The sequence below is a fragment of the Pleurodeles waltl genome, chromosome 3_1, assembly GCF_031143425.1.
Source record: "Pleurodeles waltl isolate 20211129_DDA chromosome 3_1, aPleWal1.hap1.20221129, whole genome shotgun sequence".
Taxonomy (NCBI): domain Eukaryota; kingdom Metazoa; phylum Chordata; class Amphibia; order Caudata; family Salamandridae; genus Pleurodeles; species Pleurodeles waltl.
In genome coordinates, this window is record NC_090440.1 from 611,836,584 (window position 1) to 611,858,622 (window position 22,039).

Genomic DNA, 22,039 nt, shown 5'->3' on the forward strand with positions numbered 1-22,039 from the left:
GAAACAGGCTTGTTGCATGTTCATCACCAATTATTGCACCCATTTACGACTACTAGATACTGGTGTAATAGCTCTGAAATGCCCTGAGCCCTGTGAATCGGGACTCAATGCATGTACTGTGATCATTAAAAAGGTATGTTTAATTGGCATACCACCAATTGGCATAACTGGACTTACTTGTAAGTTCCTGGTATATGGTACTAGGTTTATCTAGGGCTTGTAAGCTAAAATGTCTCTTGTGGACTGCAGCACAAGTTGTGCCACCTTGAGTGTGACAAGGCAAAACCAAGACTCTCAGCCTGCTATTGCTGGTTGGCAGACCACTTTAAACTGCTATCTCGAGCTAGGCAAGGCCCGCACCTTCCTTTTTAATATTTGTAAGTCACCCCTGAAGCAGTCCTACTGAGCCCTAAAGGCAAAGTGCATTATATTGAACGTTTGACGTGTAGTTTCAAGCAACAAGAAAAAAACAGCAAAGTTGCTTTCACTATTGAAAGGCTAGTATCCCCATTGGTGAGCACAGAGTTGCAGACTAAAATCCCAGCCTTACTAACTTCTGAATGGGACTGCTAAAGGTGGTACTTCAGTCAAACAAATCTGTGCATTTAATCTGATTTAATGGTTAAATCCTTTTTAATGTCACTGGTGGGCAAAGTGCAACTTTAGTAAGTTGTCACTTTTTTTCCCAAGGTTTCCAATGACTTTAAGGTTGCGCACAAAGGGCTGGCTTCAGGATTCCCTTCTGGCTCCTGAGGAAATGTGTGAACGACTTAAGGAAAGACTTCAGATGATTTGCAGAGGCATGCGATGTTATCTGCTCCTGGCAGGAAAAGCAATAAAGGGTGTGAGCCCAAAAGGCGAGCTTCAAAGTTAAAGCTGCCTTTGATGGTAAATGGCAAACACATGCAAAAGGGGCTACTTCTTTGTCTAGGTAGAGAGTAGGGTGTTCGGGGACAGTGAGAGGAAAACTTGTAGCCCACAGGGAGCGACACACCTAGGGTGGGCTATCAAGCTTCATACACTGAGAGAAAGGTTCAGCCATCTTGAGAGTGGGCAGAATATAGCCATCTGGGATAGTTAGATTCCACAAATCACTGGAAGTTTCAATGGGGCAGGAGGGATCCAAGTAGCTCATTGGCTAGTGATTGAGATCTCCTCTACAGGAACATTTGGGCATAAAAGAGGCTCCCTTGATCCCCAGAACTACGATCTCGCCTTGATTGGAGAAGAGGACCGAAGGAAGTCTGTCTAGCTGACCTTGGACCTGTCAAAGAGCCTGCACTGATTTGGGCTTGTAGGAAGCTGGCTCTTTATATAGTTTATCAAAAAGTGGTACACTCTGCAACGAGCCCAGGCAATGCCCAAAAGGTATCACAGAGACACACATGACATCCCAAATGCTCTCTTTTGTCATAGTGTGGGCGAGCAGTTGGGTATATTAAAGTTAGTGGTAAGCATGTAAAGCACACACATAGGTAGAAAGTGAGACACACTCAATAAAGAAATCCAGCACCAGTTTATAAAATTAACTCACACTTTTATGTGAATTTAAATACCATGACCCACTGAATCAAATGAGTACTTTTCGAGGTATAGATTTTTTACAGTTTTCAGAAGCTGAAAGTGCAATTTGTGGGTGTGGTAATGTTATCCTATCAGGGGAAAACATGTGCTTCATTTAGACACTTCAAAGCGACTTATGGGACTGTTCTCCAGGGCTAAGGGTGAGTATGGGGTAGGGGCCAAGGCCACATCAACAGGTCACCTCAGGAGGCTCAGGGGCGTCTATGTGCAGAGATGTGTTACAGCATCGGGTGTCTCATTCACTTCATTGGGAAACGGTCTGGTAGTGAAGTTGCTACCAGCTGGGACTGAAAGACTGAAAGGTTATTTTGGGGGAACCACAAGGGGGATCGATCTATAAGGTCCTCAGGTACGTGGGTGACACTGTTGGCCCACTTTTCCTTGGGCTGTGGGGTTCGGGCGCAGTGGTGTCTTTTGGTGTCAGATCCCGTGCTGGAGGTATTCGTGGTTGGATGGGACCTGCAGAAAGAGGCTGCAGGGCGATGACTGTAAATCCATTCTTGCCAAACCCAGGGGTTCTCAGGACCCTTTTGGCACCGCCAGCTCATATGGGCTCTGGCATTGGAGCTCGGGTGCAGAGGTGGTTTGAGGCGTCTGGTTGCAGTGGTCAGGGACTTGCTTTGGGTTTTGGTGACCTGGTGAACAGTGGAAACAGGGTAGTGGGTCCACTCTGCTGATTCACCTTGTGGCTTCTGACATCCCTCAATGGTAGGTCTGGTCTGGAATCCGCATTAGACCACCAACAATCCTTGGTTACCCCAAGGGGACCTGTACCCCAGTTATAGAGAGCCTCCGGGTGGGGTCAGCGTCTTGAGACTTCGGTGAAGTGGCTGACCTCCATTCATCTCCTAATTGTTGATCTCTACAGGGGGCGGGGGGAGTATTTTAGGGGGTGGCTATCTCTACCAGATGTATCATTACAAGAAGGTAAGTAACTTGTACATCTGATAGAGACTTCTAGTTGCAGATTCCTTATCTTAGAATAGATACCCAAGCAATGCCCTGTAAACGTGTGCAGGGATGCCCACATTGCTGCCTGGCAGATATCCAGGACAGGAACTACGCATGCTGATGCTGTGGAAATGAGTGTAATGAGTGTGCAAACCCTCCGGGGGTTACTTCTTTGCCAAAGCATAGCACCTCTTCATGCAAACAAGGACCCATCAAGAGAGGGTACGTTTTTGCTCCGCCTTCCCTTTCTTCGCACCCACATATCCAACATAGAGTTGATCGTTCACCTGGAAATCTTTAGTACGATTTGAGATAGAACACCAATGCTCTTTTTGGATTCAGGCGGTGGAGTCTCTCCTCCTCAAGGGAAGGTTGTGGAAGTGTGTAAAAAGTAGGCAAAGTGATGGACTGGCCTACATGAAAAGGTATAACAACTTTGGTAAGGAATGAAGCCTTAGTGCGTATTACCACTTTGTGAGGGTGCACAGACAAAATGGGGGCTTAGAAGATTGAGTCTGAAGCTTACTCACTCTGCAAACAGAAGTGATGGCAACAAGAAAAACAGTTTTGAAAGTAAGGAGTCATAAGGTACAATTGTGTAAGTAAGGACAAGATTGAGGTCCCACTGAGGCATGATCAATGGAGTGGGAGGGAACAAATGGGTGAGATCCTGAAGGAATCTACTAACAATGGGAGACTTATGGAGTGAAGGCTGACCAGGCAACCTAAGAAAGGCTAGGATAGCAGATAAATAGCCTTTAAGGGTGCCCAAAGCAGAGGCCTGCTTCGCCAACTAAAGAATGAACAACAGAACCTCAGAAAGTGGAGCAGAGTGGGAATCAACAGATTTGTTGGTACACCATGCCACAAATTTATGCCAGCGACAGGCGTATACAGTTTTAATGGAGAGACGCCTAGCTGCAAAGATTACATCACAGACTTCAGGTGGAAGGTCAAAAGCCGTCAACTGCCGCCACTTATTTGCCACGCATGAAGGCAGAGAGTGGACAGGTTCAGGTGGAGAACTGTCCCCTGTTGCTGTGACAGAAGATCCTCCCGAAGAGACAGTCTTGAGTGGAGGATCGGTGGCCATGCTCAGTAGCTCTGTATTCCATACTCTCCGTGCCCAGTCCGGAACCACCAAGATTGATTGGGCCTGGTCGTTCTTGATCTTCTAAAGAGACAGAAGTGGTATAGGCAGAAAGGCGTCAACAGTTGAACCGGCTTTGGATAAGGTCTAGATGGTACGACCGGCATCAGTACGGATCCGGGAGCAGATCCGGAGGGGACGTTGGTGGCCCGGAGCTGCCGCAGTGGAACCTGAAGGCCCTCCAACCGATCTCCTCGCCCCAAAAGCACTGTAGCGGGGTTGGACTGACTAAAATTGAGGCGCATGGCCTCGTAGAATTCCTTTAAAAGGTCAGATCAGTTAAAAAAATGACTAGGGTAGCTCTCTCTGGATCAGCGCGTGGCGTGGAAAGAAAATAACTGACGTCACTGTGCTGAGGCGGCATTAATTAACTATTCTCGTTGTCATCACAGCAACTATGACGCTTGCAGAGTCGACCAATGCCACCCAATGGCACGCAAGGGTATTGTCTGAATTAAAATCTCCTGATCCAATCTTACGCCTGGGGAAATTCTAAGGTAAGGAATCTGCAAGTAGAAGTCTCTATCATATTAGATGTTTCGTGCTGGATACCTCACAGTGGCACAAGTTACACTGCACCTCTTAAGGACCCTCTTCAGTACCTGTGCACTACATACCAGTGGTACCATTTTCTAGGGACCTACAGAGGTGCTAAAGGGCCTCGCCACTTGGGGATCAAGTGACCACGTGTCTTGTTTTGGGGAAGGAACACTGGCACCGGGGACCTGGTTAGCAGGAACCCAGTGCACTTAAGCCAAAGTTGCATCGAAAACCAGGCAACATTTTTGTGTGTGGTTATTTCACTAGTTTCAATGAGGCTGGAAAACAGTAGTCCAGTGCGACCGTATTTCTGCTGCAAGGAAGAGAACTTTGAGGGACATAGACCCCTGTGGCCAAAGTTGCCCCACCAGGACCATAGGACAGGTACTAGCCCCAGAAAGCCTCCTGCCGACTGCACAGCATCCTTACCTTCCTTTAGCATCTTCAGCATCCTCTGTTCTTTACACTAGGACCACTCTATAGAGGTCAATGGGATGTTGCCATAAACATGGGAACTAGACTGAAAACTGTTTTTCTTGGAGGTAACTGTTCTTAGTGACTTGGTTTGTTCTCCTTTTCCCTGCTGGAGTTGGTCGTCTATAGTAACTGGAACCAACAGTAGCCAACTTTAACAAACGTTTTGCTGAAAAAGTTTCTAAGTGTCAGATTTGTTGAATTTGGTAATGCTTGTTCACAGTTAAGTAAAAAGTTGTGATTTACTATTTCTTCAAGCCATTTTTTCATCAGAAAATAGTCTTTTTATAAATTGGTTTTGGATTTCTTGGCAGTCAAATGTTTTTCTTGTCCCGTTATTTCAGTGCTGTTTAAATGCATCAAACGTGTTCTTTTGTTTAAGCCTGTTTGCTTTAAGCCGTTGGTACACGCGGTTGAACTAAGTGTTGACAGATGAGAATAATTGGACCCAAGACAGGGTTTCAAGTTTATTACATGGTGAGAACTCACAACCACACCATATAATAAATCACATTTCCTCATACTAATCTGTCACATAATTTAGATTGTCACCAAATCTCCCATTATGACAGAGTGCCTTCTTTATATGTTGGTCATATGGTCTATGAAAGTGAACAAAGACCATTAGCCATTACCACCTAGTATAGAGACATATGCAAGCATATACTCAAAACAGTTCTGGCATTGTTAATGGTATTTATTTACATTTCTGGACACTCTCACTTGTAAACCTACAATGCTACAAAGCTTATTGTTGGAGTAAGTCCTTGTATGTTGTGATAATAATTAATAGCCTAGGCTATACATTCCCCTTTCTCCTTGAAAGTGTTCAGTTCTTTTAAGTCTTAGTAGCTGTTTTTACTTTGATGCATGCCCATCATGCTGTGTATGACTGCGAGAGTGACATCCTCTTAGCTTCCCTAAAGAAAGCAAATTGTTACCACTGTTCTGCAGATTATATGGGCCAAGATCTAGAGAGTCAGCACTTGCTTCTTTATGAAAGAATTCATATCAGCCAGGGAATTATCTTCATAACCACATTAGAGTGCATTATATCCATGGTGTCTATACCTCTGTGCATATCTTTGCTACTTGAATGGCAGGAGTGTCCTTTGTCTTCAGGTTCATACGAAGATGATGATGATGATGATGAGGAAGATGAAGATGATCAGGAAGAGGAGGATGAGCTAGATGGTGCAGTGGGTGGAGCTGATTCTTTGAACAGTGTACCAGCTGTTAATGGCAGTCGTAGTTCTGATGAAGAGGGTGAAAACTGCCCCATCTGTCTCAATGCCTTCAGGGACCAGGTGGTTGGAACCCCTGAAAACTGCAACCATTATTTCTGTTTGGACTGCATAGTGGAATGGGCCAAGGTAAGACAAACCCTTTAATTACATGTTCAGCTACAGCCAGGGATCTCATGACAAACATACATTAATTTTGCCTCTATTATTTATCCTAAAACAGAAAGTTATCCATTGAACCCTTGCTTTGTTTTAAATCCACTAACCTTAATGCGGTGTTTAAAAAAAAAAAAAAAAAAAGTTATTCACATTTGTATGTTCGCGTGTGCTATAGAGACTGAGCTCCACTGATCACGAGGCTGAAATAGTTCATTACAAGCACTATGTCCTTGGGTTATGTCACCCTTCACATTACACCACTTGAATGTGTCAAAAGAATTTATATTTTCTTCTCATCTTCTTTTCGTTTGCACTTCTATACATAATTAAGCTATACTTGGTACGTGATTTTTGTATTGTTTACTAACTGTTCACTTAAATATAGAATCATACTCTGACGTGTTTCCACAAGACTTGCTTAAACATTAACCTATGCAATATATCCATATGCCTGATCCCCAGTGTTTTTTCTGGCCTGACCAAAGCCCTTCACCGCGGACCAATTACTCCAATTCTGAAGCCATTGATAGTAATTCATAAACCTCACATTTGAAATTTGAGCACTGTGAGGACCCCTTTGAGAAGGACATGAGGCACTCAGGGTTTACTGGGCCCAACTGTAGTGATTGTGGTTTTTTACGTCTGCTGTTCTGGGGCTTGACCTACTATGGATCCTGCTCAGTTGGGCCAAGTACCCCTTCTGCACTTGACTCCGCGGTAACTGTCGTTGAGAAGTCAAGGCTCCCTCAGGGAGAATGTACATACAGGTCAATGAACATAACTCATATCTCAAAATGCAAACAGCATGAACAGTAAATCAACGTCCAACCAAGTACTTGTTATAAGAAAAAGTAGTATTTTATTTTTAACTTTCCACATGCAAAGAAATGCGACATTCAGAAACCACAACACAATCGCCCTTGAGGTCAGGGCTCCAGTCATTGTCCAGGAAATTCCTGCCCCACTCTCCTTTAACATGTTTGGAGTTATTTCCTATTTACTGGTGGACGCATTCAGTGAGTTTACACTGTTAGGCCGTACTCAAGAATTTGCTTTGACTTTTCAGGATTTTAGTCAAGTGTCTGTAGTGCTGCAACACCTTAATCAACAAATCCCCTGGGGCCCACAGGCCCAGTTAAAATTTTACCTGCTCCTGCAGAAAGTACCCTGAGCGCGGGTACTCGCATAATGACATCCTGCTCGGAGAAGTCTGTCTGGTCGAGGTACATGTGGCCCTGTCATGCAGGCGAGGCTCACTCCCCGGAATGGTGAAGGTGGCACTCCCCAGCGATCGTAGCAGCTTCCTACTTGTAGAGATGCATTAAGACAGCAGGGTGTAGGGGGCTGGGGAATGAAGGAGGCAGGCGAATGGAATCCTTTGTCTTCTCACTGGAGTTCCACAAGGGGGTGTAGTCATCCTGGTCCTCAGGGGTCAGTCAGGACAGATCTAATGGTGCAGCTAGACCCACTGGTCGCAGGCTCACTCCAGTCCCAGGGGATGGCACCAAGTCTAATACTTAGTTCCTAATACACAGTTTGCCACGAACCTTCCAGATGCAACGTAGACTTGTCAGTTACAATCAGCTGCACTCCGGCAGCCCCTCCTGGCATATGGGGTTGCAGGCGTTAATGAGTACTGGCTTACTGGTCAGACAACTACTTAAACGGTGGCCCCCTCTGGCATGCGAGTTATCCGCAGTGAACCCCTGTGGGCTTGGCGCCCTTCCGTACAGCGCTCAATAATTGGCTCAATCGAAGGTGGCCCTCTTCTGGAATACGGAGGTTGCAGAACACAGTCCTGCACATTGACTACGGTCCAATCGGTGCCCTGCTGGATCCTTACATCTCACAAAGGGAGTCCTCACAGCAGGACTCCCTACTGAACCTCACTCTCTTCAACGTTCTCCTCTTCCTCACATGGCATTCTAATCTTGATAAGAAGGCTGGCGCTAGTGCTCCAGGCTTCGTGGTCTTGGTTTCCTCGGGTGATGTCCCCCCACCTAGCAGGGAGACCAGCTGGTTTGGCCCCCACCCTGGTCACAGGCATTAGTCTTGCAGAGCCTCTGCTTCTCACACAGCCCGTCTTGCTGCTTGGCAGATAACAGATTTCTGGGAGCTCATTCTCCCCTTCTTGTAGTACTTTCTCTGGCACCAAATGTGGCTTAGGGTCCGAGTCTTAGAAGTTTTATGTTGTATTTCTGTTTCTGTTGAGTGGCCTGTTCTCATTTTCTTCTTTCTTTATGAAAGATGTCTGTCACAGCAGACCCAACTCCGAAGTGGATTGCTCACAACACAGTTCATGAGAGTGACCAGGGTTCGCACTTGAATGTCACCCACAATGATAAGTGCCTCAAAGGACTTATCTCAGACCCCCCACAACCCCCCCGTTTTGCTCTTTGATTCCCTTATCAGCCCCTGCTCCCTTCCTGAGATGTGTCCAGGCCCCTTCATTGTGATATAACACTGAATAAAAGAGTAGTCTTTTGAAGTTTAAAAATAGTCTTTTCCTTTCCCTCCAGTGTGTCCCCACCCAGATCACAAGAATGCAGAAATACACAAATCTTTCAGGGGGATTCCTCTCTTCCTCATGTCTTCACCAGGCAGGCCTAGGCCTCCCAAAATGATACCTGGGTCCTCCATGTAACGTACCATTGTCTGGCACTCTGTCAGTGTACATTCACATCACACTTTCTATTCAGCGCTGTTTCTTGCTGCATTGTACCCTTACATGTCACACATGCATTAAGCACACACACTGTCTGGCCACGTGGTTCAGCAGTGAAGCTTTTCGATATTTAACCAGGGTGTGTTCTTTACAAACTCATAGACTGCCAGCGCGCGTACTGCACAAAAGTTCACCTTTCATGTATGGTACTCCACGCAAGCTAACATACACCCAGCAAATAATTTCCCTGTACACACACTGCATAGCAGTACATTGCTGAGGTAATTTATTCCTCTCATGCATACATATACCCAGTACCTGTACTAACCACACATGCACTGCACAGTACTGCTCCATCCTTGTACTGTGCTTTTTCCATGCACACATGTAACCATGAACAGAATCACTACTTCTGCGCTGCATGGCACTCCACATCTGCCTGATGTAGGCCAAGGCTGAGTTAAACACACAGCAGCAGAACCTTTAAAAGGTGAGTGAACTTGTAAGCCTCACTCCAGTGACACAGGGTAAAAAGGTCCTATTCACTACTACTGATCACTGCACGGCCTGCTGCCACCACCATTCTTGTGCATCTTACCTCTTGGTGAAAGTGGTAGCCTTCCACCACTAAGAGGGTAGTGCTTTGGGCGACCCTCCTAGTCCAGCAAAACTGCAACCCATGAGACTGGCCTATGTCATCATGCACACGTGTGATCTGTGTTCGCCTGTGACAAAAAAATCAGCATTCAGCATCCAGACAACATTACAGTTGGGCACTTTGAGTGGGGATAGGCAGCACTTACCATGCATAGGGCTTTTTGAGCACGCTCAAGTCTGGTAAGCACCTGGTTAATCCTTAATCACAATCAAAAAATAGAATCACTGCACATATTCAAATCTTAGCAACTTTACTTTAGAGTAGAATTAAGCACTTTAACAGTAACCTATATCATTGTGCATAAATATTTAAAACATCAAATTGCTTACTTTCTCTCAGTTAAGCTAATTACAGATGTTGGCCTACAGTTCATCAGTATGTGAAATCACTTCTAAATGGTCTTACCAATGACCAAGTTCATCTTGGTGCCTAAAAGTATGATGATGCATACAAAAAACAATCAACCAATTTCTTTGCTGATCCTGCAAATATAGGTTCAAGTCCGTCACACCACCTACCAGACGCCTCGAAAACTCAGGCAAATGTTACCAGATCTGCAGGTTTAGCGTCCTGAACAATTAACTCAACCTAACTGTAATGCACGTTTACCCATAAACTTGCCTCAAATTGTGTGATCCTACCCAAATATTTCATTTCATTCCCATTTTCCTACATCATCTCATAGGAGAGCACCTTCAAATTTGTGAGCCCAGCATGCCTGCTGTACAAAAGAATCACTTGTTTGATTTAATAGACTAAACTTTGGCTTCATGTATAATAAAAAAGTAGCCCAAATCTAGCATACACATGACCCCTGACAGGCGGGCAAATGTCCTTCACTTAATACTTAAATATTCTCACTCTTAATAAATATATTACTAAAGCATGATAAGGCAGCTCTCTGTCATTCACAGACATTTTCCATTGAAATGACCACAAACTTTACCACTTGCATGCAGTTTTACTGATAAACCTCCTTAGCGTGCAACCGACAATGTGTGGAAATTGTGTTTCAGCCAATATTTCTCATTTGCGTATCACCAAGTAAAGTGTTCAGTTCTGTTTTGCTCCTATTAGAATCCTTTTCCACCGCACTGCAGAATTGCAAAAAGTGTTTTCCTAACTGCTGAAATAAATACTTAAATAGTTTGTTGAGAAGCAATTTAAATGTTGTTTTCCCAGCACGATTGTTACAGTTCACTAAACAAAATCCTCCAGTTTTGCAGACAAAGAACAAAAAGTAAACCCGTATCACCTGTGTGGAATTTTATTTTAAAAAAAATCCACTTGTCTCGTTGATGGCATGTAGTGCAGCAACAAATTTTGGCATCAGTCTCATTATATAAGAGCTCGGAGACTAGCCTCTCAGATTATGCTAGGGATCATACAATTGTAGGGTTTGAATACTAGCAGTTCTCTTATTTTGCACCTTTCAGCAAATCAACATACTGGGGCTGGAGATAGGGGTAAGCAATAGTTCTAGGTTGGAATGCCCTTTTGAGTATGTACCAATGCATTAACTTGCATGTTTTAGGGGTTTTCACCAGCTCTTCTCCAATCTTTTCCCATACTGAGAAAGGTTGGAAATTAACTACTCCTGGCAAAGGCCGAAGTCAGACTTCTTCCAGGGTTGTAAAAAAGTGGTTGGAGGGAAAGTGAACCTGTAAACACTAAACAGATTTTCATATGAGCAAGTCTACACATGCGTATTTGCGCTTTATAAAATGTAGTACACAAATATTTTCTGGGAGTATGATATCCTAGCCTGCGTCTGTAAATTCTTGTAAATTCATGAGTCATAAATCTGCATTATTGCAATGGCATATACAATGGGTGCATTTTTGTGATTTTCTTTAAGAATTGGGCGCCTTATTGGTTATTCAAGACCATTTGTTTTTATTAAAATTCAATCTTTGTTTTTCAACTCGCTCCACTGTGAGTGACCACATTCTCCTCTTTCCCAAGGAGCATATTGGCATATAAAGTAATTTTACTCTATTCCAGGAACTACTGTGGCAATGTGTGCTTTTTGAGACCCAAAAACATTTTTGCTTTTCGCCAGAGTTTAAGATGGTGAGGGTCCCGGCAGCTCCCACAACAGTGATGTTTTACACAAACCATGTCAAAACAAGACACACATTGACAAAACCAAAACGATGACCATCAATGTCAGACGTATTGGCTTTGCCAAAGCTTGTTTATTTTCATGTTTCCCATAATCTTGTTGAAACTGGTTACACTGAATTTCCCATTAAGAATATTTTTTGGAAATACTAGCATTCATCAACACACTTGACTAAATGATGCTTCAAAGAAATGGCACCTACAATTTCACAGTAGTTTAGCACAAAGTTTTTTTTTTTTTCCTACTTGCATTTTTAATGAGCATTTTATTTTAAAAGCAAAGAAACACTCTTGCTTTCAAACTTATGCAAATATTTGCATCTATCCAGAGAGCATTCTGGAAGCATTATACATAGCCTCTAATTGTTAAACTCTGCAAACGTGCCTACTCATTTTTATGCTGGAACCACTGTCAATAGTGCAGTCCGAGCTTAGAACATTTTCTTAAGAGTGCTCACCCTAATAATAAAGGCTTTGCATTAATGAACAATAAATACAGGTTTGAACAGCATTAACATATGGACACAAATACTACCTTAACTGCGGGCAATGCCCTTACCTGATCCCTAGTGTGGTACTGTCAACTGGCAGCCAAAGGGCCTGCCCTGCAGAGGGTTGGGCCTATTTATCGCAAGGACAAAATAAACATGAAAACTTGTTGGCCATGACCCCAAACAACATATCCTGGACATCGATCTATAGGAACTCCACACTCCTGCCTATCACCAGGATAAACGTATCCACAATCTGTGAGACATAAGGTAAAATTCATCCTCTGTATTTGAATACATAATAAAAATGACAAGATAAAAGCAAGATATCAAGGCATCTTTATTGTTTTAATTTTTTGAATGATAAAAAGACCCGTTCTTTGCCTGTTCCAGCTCTCTCGCCAGACCCCGCAGACTGGGCCAGTCCTCCCTAAAATTAGCTCACCCTGACTAAATCTGACTCACCTTAGCGAATGGGTGAGTAGATTTCTGAAGACCTGCACCAGTCTAAAAAACGACTAATGGATCTCGAGAATGTACAAACATTTGCCTGGACTAGTCCCTAAGCTTGCCAACAAAATTCTGTGTCTAAACACGTACCGTTCTGTCAAACTTTCTGTTCTTTGGTCATGCCGCATGGCTCCTCCTGTCAGCATGTAGGCAGATGTGGTATTTAGCAGATACATATATGCACTATTTGTCCCTCTCTTATGCCCTAAATCTCTGTTTCCAAAGGGGCGCCATATTGTGATGTATCACCATTTTTTAACCTTTAAAAATGTGTTTATGGACATTTTTTTAAAAAGCTTCAGTTGGGAGATGTATTGTATTTCTTTGTTTGAATGTCTAGAAACATGTATTGTAAGCCTCAGACCTTACCGTGAGCACCTTATTTATATAACATCCTCACAATGTTAGATGTATATAAGAGATGGCTGCTCAATTTACCAAACAAATATCAACAAAGCATATGAAATAATGAACATCTGCTTCTAAATTTGCTCCTCCGAAATATAAGCATTTTGTTTCTGGAAATATGGCAGAAGGTTTTTAAGCATCCATAGATGGAAACCATATTACAATATGTTGGTTTATTGTAAATGTCTGTATTCCTAATACCGTTCTCCATTGTTAATCAGTACGTCCAGGTACGTTACTCTCTCATAGGTAGAGCATATTCTTCCATTTACTTTGTCCATTTACATTCCAAGTGGTATTCCAGCATTTCTTAATTTCTTTGCTAAACTAAGAATGTTACAAAGGAGCCTATTGCATGCCTTCAGTGTTTTTGCCCAGGACTCATTAGGTCCAGCGTAAGCAATCGACCTCGTGTATACTTTTAGTATACTTCTTATGGCTTAAAGCAATTTCATTTGTTGGTTGCAGTGTCCTTTAAAAATTCTTGCTCGCTAGTGGTCAGTTCTGCCTTTTTCCTCCCTCTTTTTTCTGTTTCAGAGCAGAGACCAACTACTGTATTATTCCACTTTGGTTTCTTTATCTGGACTATTTTTGTTTTTCTTTAGTGCTCCCCTTTACTGTGGGTGTTTTTAGGCTGGTAGCTGCCTACATTTTATTGCAGCATTCCGTTCCTCCCATCTCTTCCTGTATCACTGACATGTGTTTTAGCTTTATTCCAGTGCTGTCCTCGTTTACCTCTGGCTCCTAAAATAAGTGTATTTTTCGAAAGAAACACCAGTCGTTTAGCTCACGAAGCCACAGTATGCATTTTTTGGTAGAACGTAGCTAAACCTAGAAGCAATGATGTGAAGCTTGCTTTGCCTCGCATCTCGAGTCTCTCTCCAGGGCCCCTCCCTGCCAGCACTCACAACAGTGCACACAGGACATTGCTTATCTCCTTTATTGGGGCCATACATCTTCTCAGGCTGCTCTGCTCATTGAAATGCAAGGCAAGAATGCTTGCAAGACTTTTCATTCTTTAATTGTAAGAAGTTGGCTCTGTATGTGCTATTTCAAAGTAAGGAATAGCATGCACAGAGTCCAAGGGTTCCCCTTAGAGGTAAGATAGTGGCAAAAAGAGATAATACTAATGCTCTATTTTGTGGTAGTGTGGTCGAGCAGTAGGCTTATCAAAGGAGTAGTGTTAAGCATTTGTTGTACATACACTCAGGCAATAAATGAGGAACACACACTCCGACAATTCCAGCCAATAGGTTTTTGTATAGCAAAATATATTTTCTTAGTTTATTTTAAGAACCACAGGTTCAAATTCTACATGTAATATCTAATTTGAAAGGTATTGCAGGTAAGTACTTTAGGAACTTTGAATAATCACAATAGCATATATACTTTTTACATAAAACACATTTAGCTGTTTTAAAAGTGGACACAGTGCAATTTTCACAGTTCCTGGGGGAGGTAAAGTAATGTTAGTTCTTGCAGGTAAGTAAACCACCTACGGGGTTCAGATTGGGGTCCAAGGTAGCCCACCGTTTGGGGTTCAGAGCAACCCCAAAGTCACCACACCAGCAGCTCAGGGCCGGTCAGGTGCAGAGGTCAAAGAGGTGCCCAAAACACATAGGCTTCAATGGAGAAGGGGTGCCCCGGTTCCAGTCTCCCAGCAGGTAAGTACCTGCGTCTTCGGAGGGCAGACCAGGGGGGCTTTGTAGGGCACCGGGGGGGGACACAAGTCAGCACAAAAAGTACACCCTCAGCAGCGCGGGGGCGGCCGGGTGCAGTGTGCAAACACGCGTCGGGTTTCCAATAGATTTCAATGAGAGACCAAGGGGTCTCTTCAGCGGTGCAGGCAGGAAAGGGGGGGACTCCTCGGGGTAGCCACCACCTGGGCAAGGGAGAAGGCCTCCTGGGGGTCACTCCTGCACTGGAGTTCCGATCCTTCAGGTCCTGGGGGCTGCAGGTGCAGGGTCTTTTCCAGGTGTCTGGATTTCAGAGTCAGGCAGTCGCGGTCAGGGGGAGCCTCGGGATTCCCTCTGCATGCGTCGCTGTGGGGGCTCAGAGGGGACAACTTTGGTTACTCACAGTCTTGGAGTCGCCTGGGGGTCCTCCCTGTAGCGTTGATTCTCCACCAGTCGAGTCGGGGTCACCGGGTGCAGTGTTGCAAGTCTCACGCTTCTTGCGGGGATTACAGGGGTCTTTAAATCTGCTCCTCTGGAAACAAAGTTGCAGTCTTTGTTGAACAGGGCCGCTGTTCTCTGGAGTTTCTTGGTCTCTTGGAAGCAGGGCAGTCCTCTGAAGATTCAGGGGTCGCTGGTCCTGGGGAAAGCGTCGCTGGAGCAGTTTTTCTTCTGAAGGCAGGAGACAGGCTGGTAGGGCTGGGGCCAAAGCAGTTGGTGTCTTCTTTCTTCTTCTGCAGGGGTTTTCAGCTCAGCAGTCCTCTTCTTCTGTAAGTTGCAGGAATCTCAATTCTTAGGTTCAGGGGAGCCCTTAAATACTAAATTTAAGGGCGTGTTTAGGTCTGGGGGGTTAGTAGCCAATGGCTACTAGCCCTGAGGGTGGGTACACCCTCTTTGTGCCTCCTCCCAAGGGGAGGGGGTCACAATCCTATCCCTATTGGGGGAATCCTCCATCTGCAAGATGGAGGATTTCTAAAAGTTAGTCACTTCAGCTCAGGACACCTTAGGGGCTGTCCTGACTGGCCAGTGACTCCTCCTTGTTTTTCTCATTATTTCCTCCGGCTTTTCCGCCAAAAGTGGGGCCATGGCCGGAGGGGGGTGGGCAACTCCACTAGCTGGAGTGCCCTGCGGTGCTGCAACAAAGGGGGTGAGCCTTTGAGGCTCACCGCCAAGTGTTACAGCTCCTGCCTGGGGGAGGTGTTAGCATCTCCACCCAGTGCAGGCTTTGTTACTGGCCTCAGAGTGACAAAGTCACTCTCCCCATGGGGCCAGCAACATGTCTCGAGTGTGGCAGGCTATTAAAACCCGTCAGCCTACACAGGTAGTTGGTTAAGGTTTCAGGGGGCACCTCTAAGGTGCCCTCTGGGGTGTATTTCACAAAAAAATGTACACTGGCAACAGTGTGCATTTATTCTGCTGAGAAGTTTGATACCAAACTTCCCAGTTTTCAGTGTAGCCATTATGGTGCTGTGGAGTTCGTGTTGGACAGACTCCCAGACCATATACTCTTATGGCTACCCTGCACATACAATGTCTAAGGTTTGGCTTAGACACTGTAGGGGCACAGTGCTCATGCACTGGTGCCCTCACCTATGGTATAGTGCACCCTGCCTTAGGGCTGTAAGGCCTGCTAGAGGGGTGACTTATCTATACTGCATAGGCAGTGTGAAGTTGGCATGGCACCATGAGGGGAGTGCCATGTCAACTTACTCGTTTTGTCCTCACCAGCACACACAAGCTGGCAAGCAGTGCGTCTGTGCTGAGTGAGGGGTCCCCAGGGTGGCATAAGGTATGCTGCAGCCCTTGGAGACCTTCCCTGGCATCAGGGCCCTTGGTACCAGGGGTACCAGTTACAAGGGACTTACCTGGATGCCAGGGTGTGCCAATTGTGGATACAAAAGTACAGGTTAGGGAAAGAACACTGGTGCTGGGGCCTGGTTAGCAGGCCTCAGCACACTTTCAATTCAAAACATAGCATCAGCATAGGCAAAAAGTCAGGGGGTAACCATGCCAAGGAGGCATTTCCTTACATTAATGTAAAACGAAAATGCTTTTCCAGCCTTATTTTCGAATTTCTGTTCAGACGTTTACACAATCCGAAGTAATAGATAGAGACTTCTAGTTGCAGATTCCTTACATTTGAATTTCCCCAGGGATCTGGAGATCTTTTCTTCGAGCAGTACCACTGCTCGCCGTTAGGTGGCGATGGTCGACTCCGCATGCGTCATTGGCGTCGGACGCCGTGATGACTTCCCGATCTTATATAGGCGCCAACCTGACGTGGTGACATCAGTTCCTTTCTTTCCGCGCCAGCGTACGCGCAGGTCCGGAGAGGAGCGCCCCCAGTCATTTTTTGACTAAGCTTCAACATTTTGTTGAATTAGTTTTTTGACGAGTTTTGCTGCGTCGAAGGATGTCCTGTAAGACCGGATTGAAGCTCTGTGACTCCAGTCACCGCATGATGTGGTGACGGATCCGCACCTCGTGTGCCTCTGGTGTTTGGAGCGTGACCATGACCCAAAGTCGTGCTCTGAGTGTCAGGCCATGAACCTCTGGACCCTTGAACCCAAACTGGACTGAGTGTAGGATTTGGGTGATGCCAGTGGGTTGGACACCTCCCCTGACCGTGGCTACGGAGGAGGGTGCGTCATACTCCGTGGTGGTGAGAAGGCCGGCTGAGGTTCTGAACCTCGAGGCTTCCTTCTGTGGAGGTAAGCCCTAACCTCCTGACTGCAGTGCTTCAGCCTTGGGTATCTAATTTGGAACCACTTCTTCCCTTCAACGAAGCACTTAGACGTCCTACAGGGGACATGGTCCAAACCCAGCACAGGGGCTCCTCGGAATAGGGTGATTGCCCACCGCCATTGGCCTGCGCTGAATGACCCACATTTCCTCACCCAACACCTTACGCCTGAGAGCCTTTTCATCCAGGCTTCTTCATCACCACTGCTCCCCGGACAGGGAATCAAGACTGAACAACTAAGGGAAGAAGAGGTTTTCTTTTGACAGTCTAGCGTTGCGGTCTGTGAACACCGCATGCCTTTTGGCCCGCCATTCCCATACTCTGTGGATTACGGTTGCGCAAGTGCTGCCCCAAGTTCTGGAAGAGGCCTGGAATATTCTCTCCCAAGCCATGACAGATGGGAGAGACGCAGCCAAGTTCATGATCCGTTGTGGACTGGATACGACCTACTCACTGGGCAGATCGGTTACATCAACGGTGGCACTGAGACGCCACGCCTGGTTGTGGACGTCTGGCTTTTCAGGGGATGTCCAGCAATCCTTGATGGACATTCCTTTTGATGGAACTCGTCTTTTCGGAGACAAGGCGGACTCGGCGCTTAAGCGCTTTAAGGATTCGTGCCTACAGAAAGGGGCACCCAACCGCGTTCATTTCCACCAAGCCACCTACCCGCGCACGCTACACAGCCCCTGCGTGGAAGCGTCAGTGGGATCCACCGACCTCGTGGATCAGGAAGCCAGCGGGTCGCCCACTTCACCCCCTCCTCAGATCCTTCCTAGTCTGTTGGAACATCCGGGACCAGTTGGTGGCAGAATTCGCCATCATCTGCCCCACTGGGAATCCATTACCATGGACGGGTAGGTTCTACAGATCGTCCGAGGGGGTTACTCCATCCCATTCAAGACTTCTCCTCCAACCATGCCACCATCATTCCCTTACCTGTCGGAGGATCATTTGGCACTTCTGTGCGAGGATGTCAAGGTTCTCTTGGCCAAGGGAGCCATAGAGAGAGTCCCTGCGCCAGAAGTAGGTCATAGATCCTATTCCCACTACTTTCTGGTGCCCAAAAAGGTCAAGGGTCTTCGCCCTATCCTAGACCTCCGGTCCCTCAGTCTCTTCCTTAAGAAGGAGAAGTTCAGGATGTTAACCCTGGTTCAGGTCCTTTCTGCCTTGGACCCTGGAGACTGGATGGTTGCATTGGACTTGCAGGACGCCTACTTCCATATTCCCGGCCCACAGACGATACCTACGATTCGTGGTAGGTCACAAGCACTTTCAGTTCACTGTGCTCCCCTTTAGTCTTACCAGTACCCCTTGGGTGTTCACGAAAGCAATGGTAGTGGTTGCAGCTCATTTGCGCAGCTTAGGGGTTCCAGTCTTCCCCTACCTCAACAACTGGCTGTTGAAGGCAGACATGCCCCAGAAAGTCATCCCCCACCGCCAGACTACGGCGAACCTCCTTTATTCGCTGGGGTTCACTATCAGTATGCCGAAGTCACACCTGACTCCCTCTCAGACACTCCCTTTCATCGGAGCTGTTCTGGATACAGTGCAGTTTCTGGCTTATCCTCCTAAAAAGCGAGTTTAGCATATACAGGCTATGATACCGATCTTTCAGCTCTATCCTGGATTTTCGGTGAGAATGAATCTGAGGCTGCAGGGCCTCATGTCCTCCTGCATCCTGCTGGTCCAACATGCCAGATGGCATATACAAGCTTTGCAGTAAGACGTGAAGTTTCAGTGGGCGCAGCATCTGGGGAATCTCTCCAACATGGTTCAGATCTCAGAGGGGACTGCGAAAGACGTGCAGTGGTGGTTTTCAAATCCTGATTGGGTCAGGGGCAGATCCCTCTCCCTTCCCCAACCAGATCTCACATTAGTGACAGATGCATCACTCCTGGGATGGGACGGCCACATGTGAGAGGCGGAGATCAGAGACCTCTGTTCTCCAGCGGAGTCTGGGCTCCACATCCACATTTTGGAGCGCCAGGTGATCTGACTTGCTTTGAAAGCATTCCTTCCCTCTCTCAAAGGCAAAGTGGTGCAGGTGTTCACCAACAACACCACTGCCCTGTGGTATTGCAACAAACCAGGTGGAGTGGGGTCATGGACCTTTTGTCAAGAGGCTCTTTGCTTATGGTCATGGCTGGAACACCAGGGCATTTCCCTAGTGTTTCAACATCTGGCGGCCTCTCTGAACGCCAGAGGAGACAAACTCAGCCGTCGATGCGTAGTGGATCACGAATGGTGTCTCCATCCCGAGGTGGCGCAAGATCTCTTTCAGCAGTGGGGAGAGCCTTGGCTAGATCTTGGTTAGATCTGTTCACCTCCGCAGAGAACGCGCAATGTCAGCTGTTTTGCACATTGGAGTTTCCAAGGCGGCGCTCCCTCGGAAACTCTTTTCTTCATGAGTGGAACTCAGGCCTCCAGTACGCCTTCACGCCAATACCACTTCTGCCCAGAGTTCTGAAGAAGATCAGACAAGACCGGGCCCAAGTAATCTTGGTAGCTCCGGACTGGACACGAATAGTCTGGTATCCCGAGCTCTTGAGTATTGCCATCGTTCCTCTGATCAGACTGCCCTTTCGGGAGGATTTTCTGTCACAGCAGCGGGGGTGGTTATCCACCCGAACCTGTCCAATCTCCACCTCCTTGCCTTGAGATTGAGCGGCGATAGTTGATTGCTTTGACCTTTCACCTGAAGTCTGTAATGTCATCCTGTCAGCCAGGCATCCCGCCACCAAGACGGTATATGCCTCTCTTCACCTCTCTCAGAGGTCCTTCTCTTTATTCACTCTTGCCCAGCAGGGATCTGCTCTGGGGACCCTCAAGGGATATTTGTCTGCCATCTCTGCCTTCTTAAGGCTACCAGATCAACCTTCTCTTTTCAAATCTCCCATTGTTGGGAGGTTTCTTAAAGGCCTCACTCATATGTTCCCTCCTGTTCCATTCATCATGCCCTAGTGGGATTTAAGCTTGGTCCTCGCATACCTCGTGTGTGCCCCTTTCGAGCGGCTCCACAATTGTCCTTTACAGTTCTTAACACTTAAAACCGCTTTCTTGGTTGCCATCACCTCTGCTCGTAATGTAAGTGAGCTTCAGGCACTTTCTTCGAAGCCCCCATTCCTAGCACGCCTTTTTACGTGGGCCAGTCTATCACCTTGCCTACTTTTTACTCACCACAACATCCCTCACATGAGGAGGAGAGCATCCATTGTCCGGATCCAAACAGAGCGTTGGTGTTTTATCTAGATCGTACCAAAGATTTCCGGCTGGACGGTCAACTCTTTGTGGGATAGGTGGATGCAAAGAAAGGGGAAGGCGGTGCAGAAGGGGACCATCTCACAATGGGTAGACCTCTGCATCAAAATGTGCTATGCTTTGGCGAAAAAGCAACCTCCTGGAGGTTTGCAAGCTCATTCGACCTGAGCTACTGCTGCTACCAAAGTGTTCCATTCCTAGATATCTGCCAGGCCGCAGTGTGGGCGTCCTTATACACGTTCACCAAGCACTACTGCCTGGGCAGTCAGGTCTGTAGGGATGGCTGTTCGGTCCTGCAGGACTTTTGGTGTGATCTTAGTTCAATGGTATTGCTCGGTGTCTATTCAAAGGTAAGCAATCTGCAACGCCCGTGGAGTCGACAAACGCCACCAAACGGCGCACAGGTGTACTGCTCAAAGAAAATAAATCTCCGGATCCAGTCTGATGCCTGGGGAAATTCAAAGGTAGGGAATCTGCAACTAGAATATGTCTCTACCTGATATATATTATTACCAAAGGTAAGTAACTTGTACATCTCGTCTATCCTCAAGCGCTTGTGATTTCTGAGGTCAGTAGCCGCCATTGTCTACCAAAACGTGGCAGGAAACAACGAAATTATGAGACAGGGTTGACCAATTTGTGTGGCAAGAGAAGTCCAGTTCTGAATTTACAATGCCAATAGCTCTAACTCAAGAAAATGCGAGACCTATTGCATTGCAAATGCTTGTTTTTGATAATGTATTCCTCTTTGAATTCCAGCATGAACAGATCAGCGTAGCTTGGAGCTGAACAGTTTCCAATTGATGTACCATTCAACCTGGGGAAAAATCTTAGTTTCCATTCTAAGTAACTATGGTATAATATAAGGTGGAGAAATTCCATAACAAGTACTTTTTTCAAATTAGTTGTGTCTTCCTGCATGAGCCAGTTCTACCACCTCTCAACCTAGATCATGCTGAATGAATGTGTATGATTTAACATGTGTTACAGCCGGATTTGGTCTTCATCCTGGAATTCTGATGGATACTTCCAATCACAAACTTCCCACCTTTAGAATATCCCCAGGCATCAGACTGGATTCGGAAGATTTCAGTAGCGTTGCTCCTGCATGCTGTTAGGTAGAATCTTGCTGATCCATGTTGACTTTGGCCTTCCCCAGAAGTGATGGAGTTGCGTATAAGCGGCATCCCTGTGTGTCAGTTCCTTTATTTACGTGCCTTCATACTTGGGTCATCTCCCAACGTTATCATGTAAGTTGGTGCGTTTTTTTTTTTCTTACAAAATTCTTTATATCAGTGTGCAAGGCAACTATGTCTCCTCCTAAAACTAGAGGGTGTAAGTGTTGTAGGGACCATCACAAACAAATGTCTGTGACAGATTCCCACATTGTGCGCCTCTGTTGTT

The 22,039-nt window shown here is 46.1% G+C and overlaps 1 protein-coding gene across 3 annotated transcripts in view; it reads left to right on the forward strand.

Annotated features, from left to right (window-relative positions):
* PHRF1 (PHD and ring finger domains 1) overlaps window positions 1–22,039 on the forward strand; it is a 606,102-nt gene that overhangs the window by 72,930 nt on the left and 511,133 nt on the right. For all 3 annotated transcript variants that reach the window (XM_069223077.1, XM_069223079.1, XM_069223078.1), the window contains exon 4: window positions 5,822–6,072. In XM_069223077.1, the coding sequence (XP_069079178.1) occupies window positions 5,822–6,072 (251 nt within the window). The remainder of the gene's footprint in view (window positions 1–5,821; window positions 6,073–22,039) is intronic.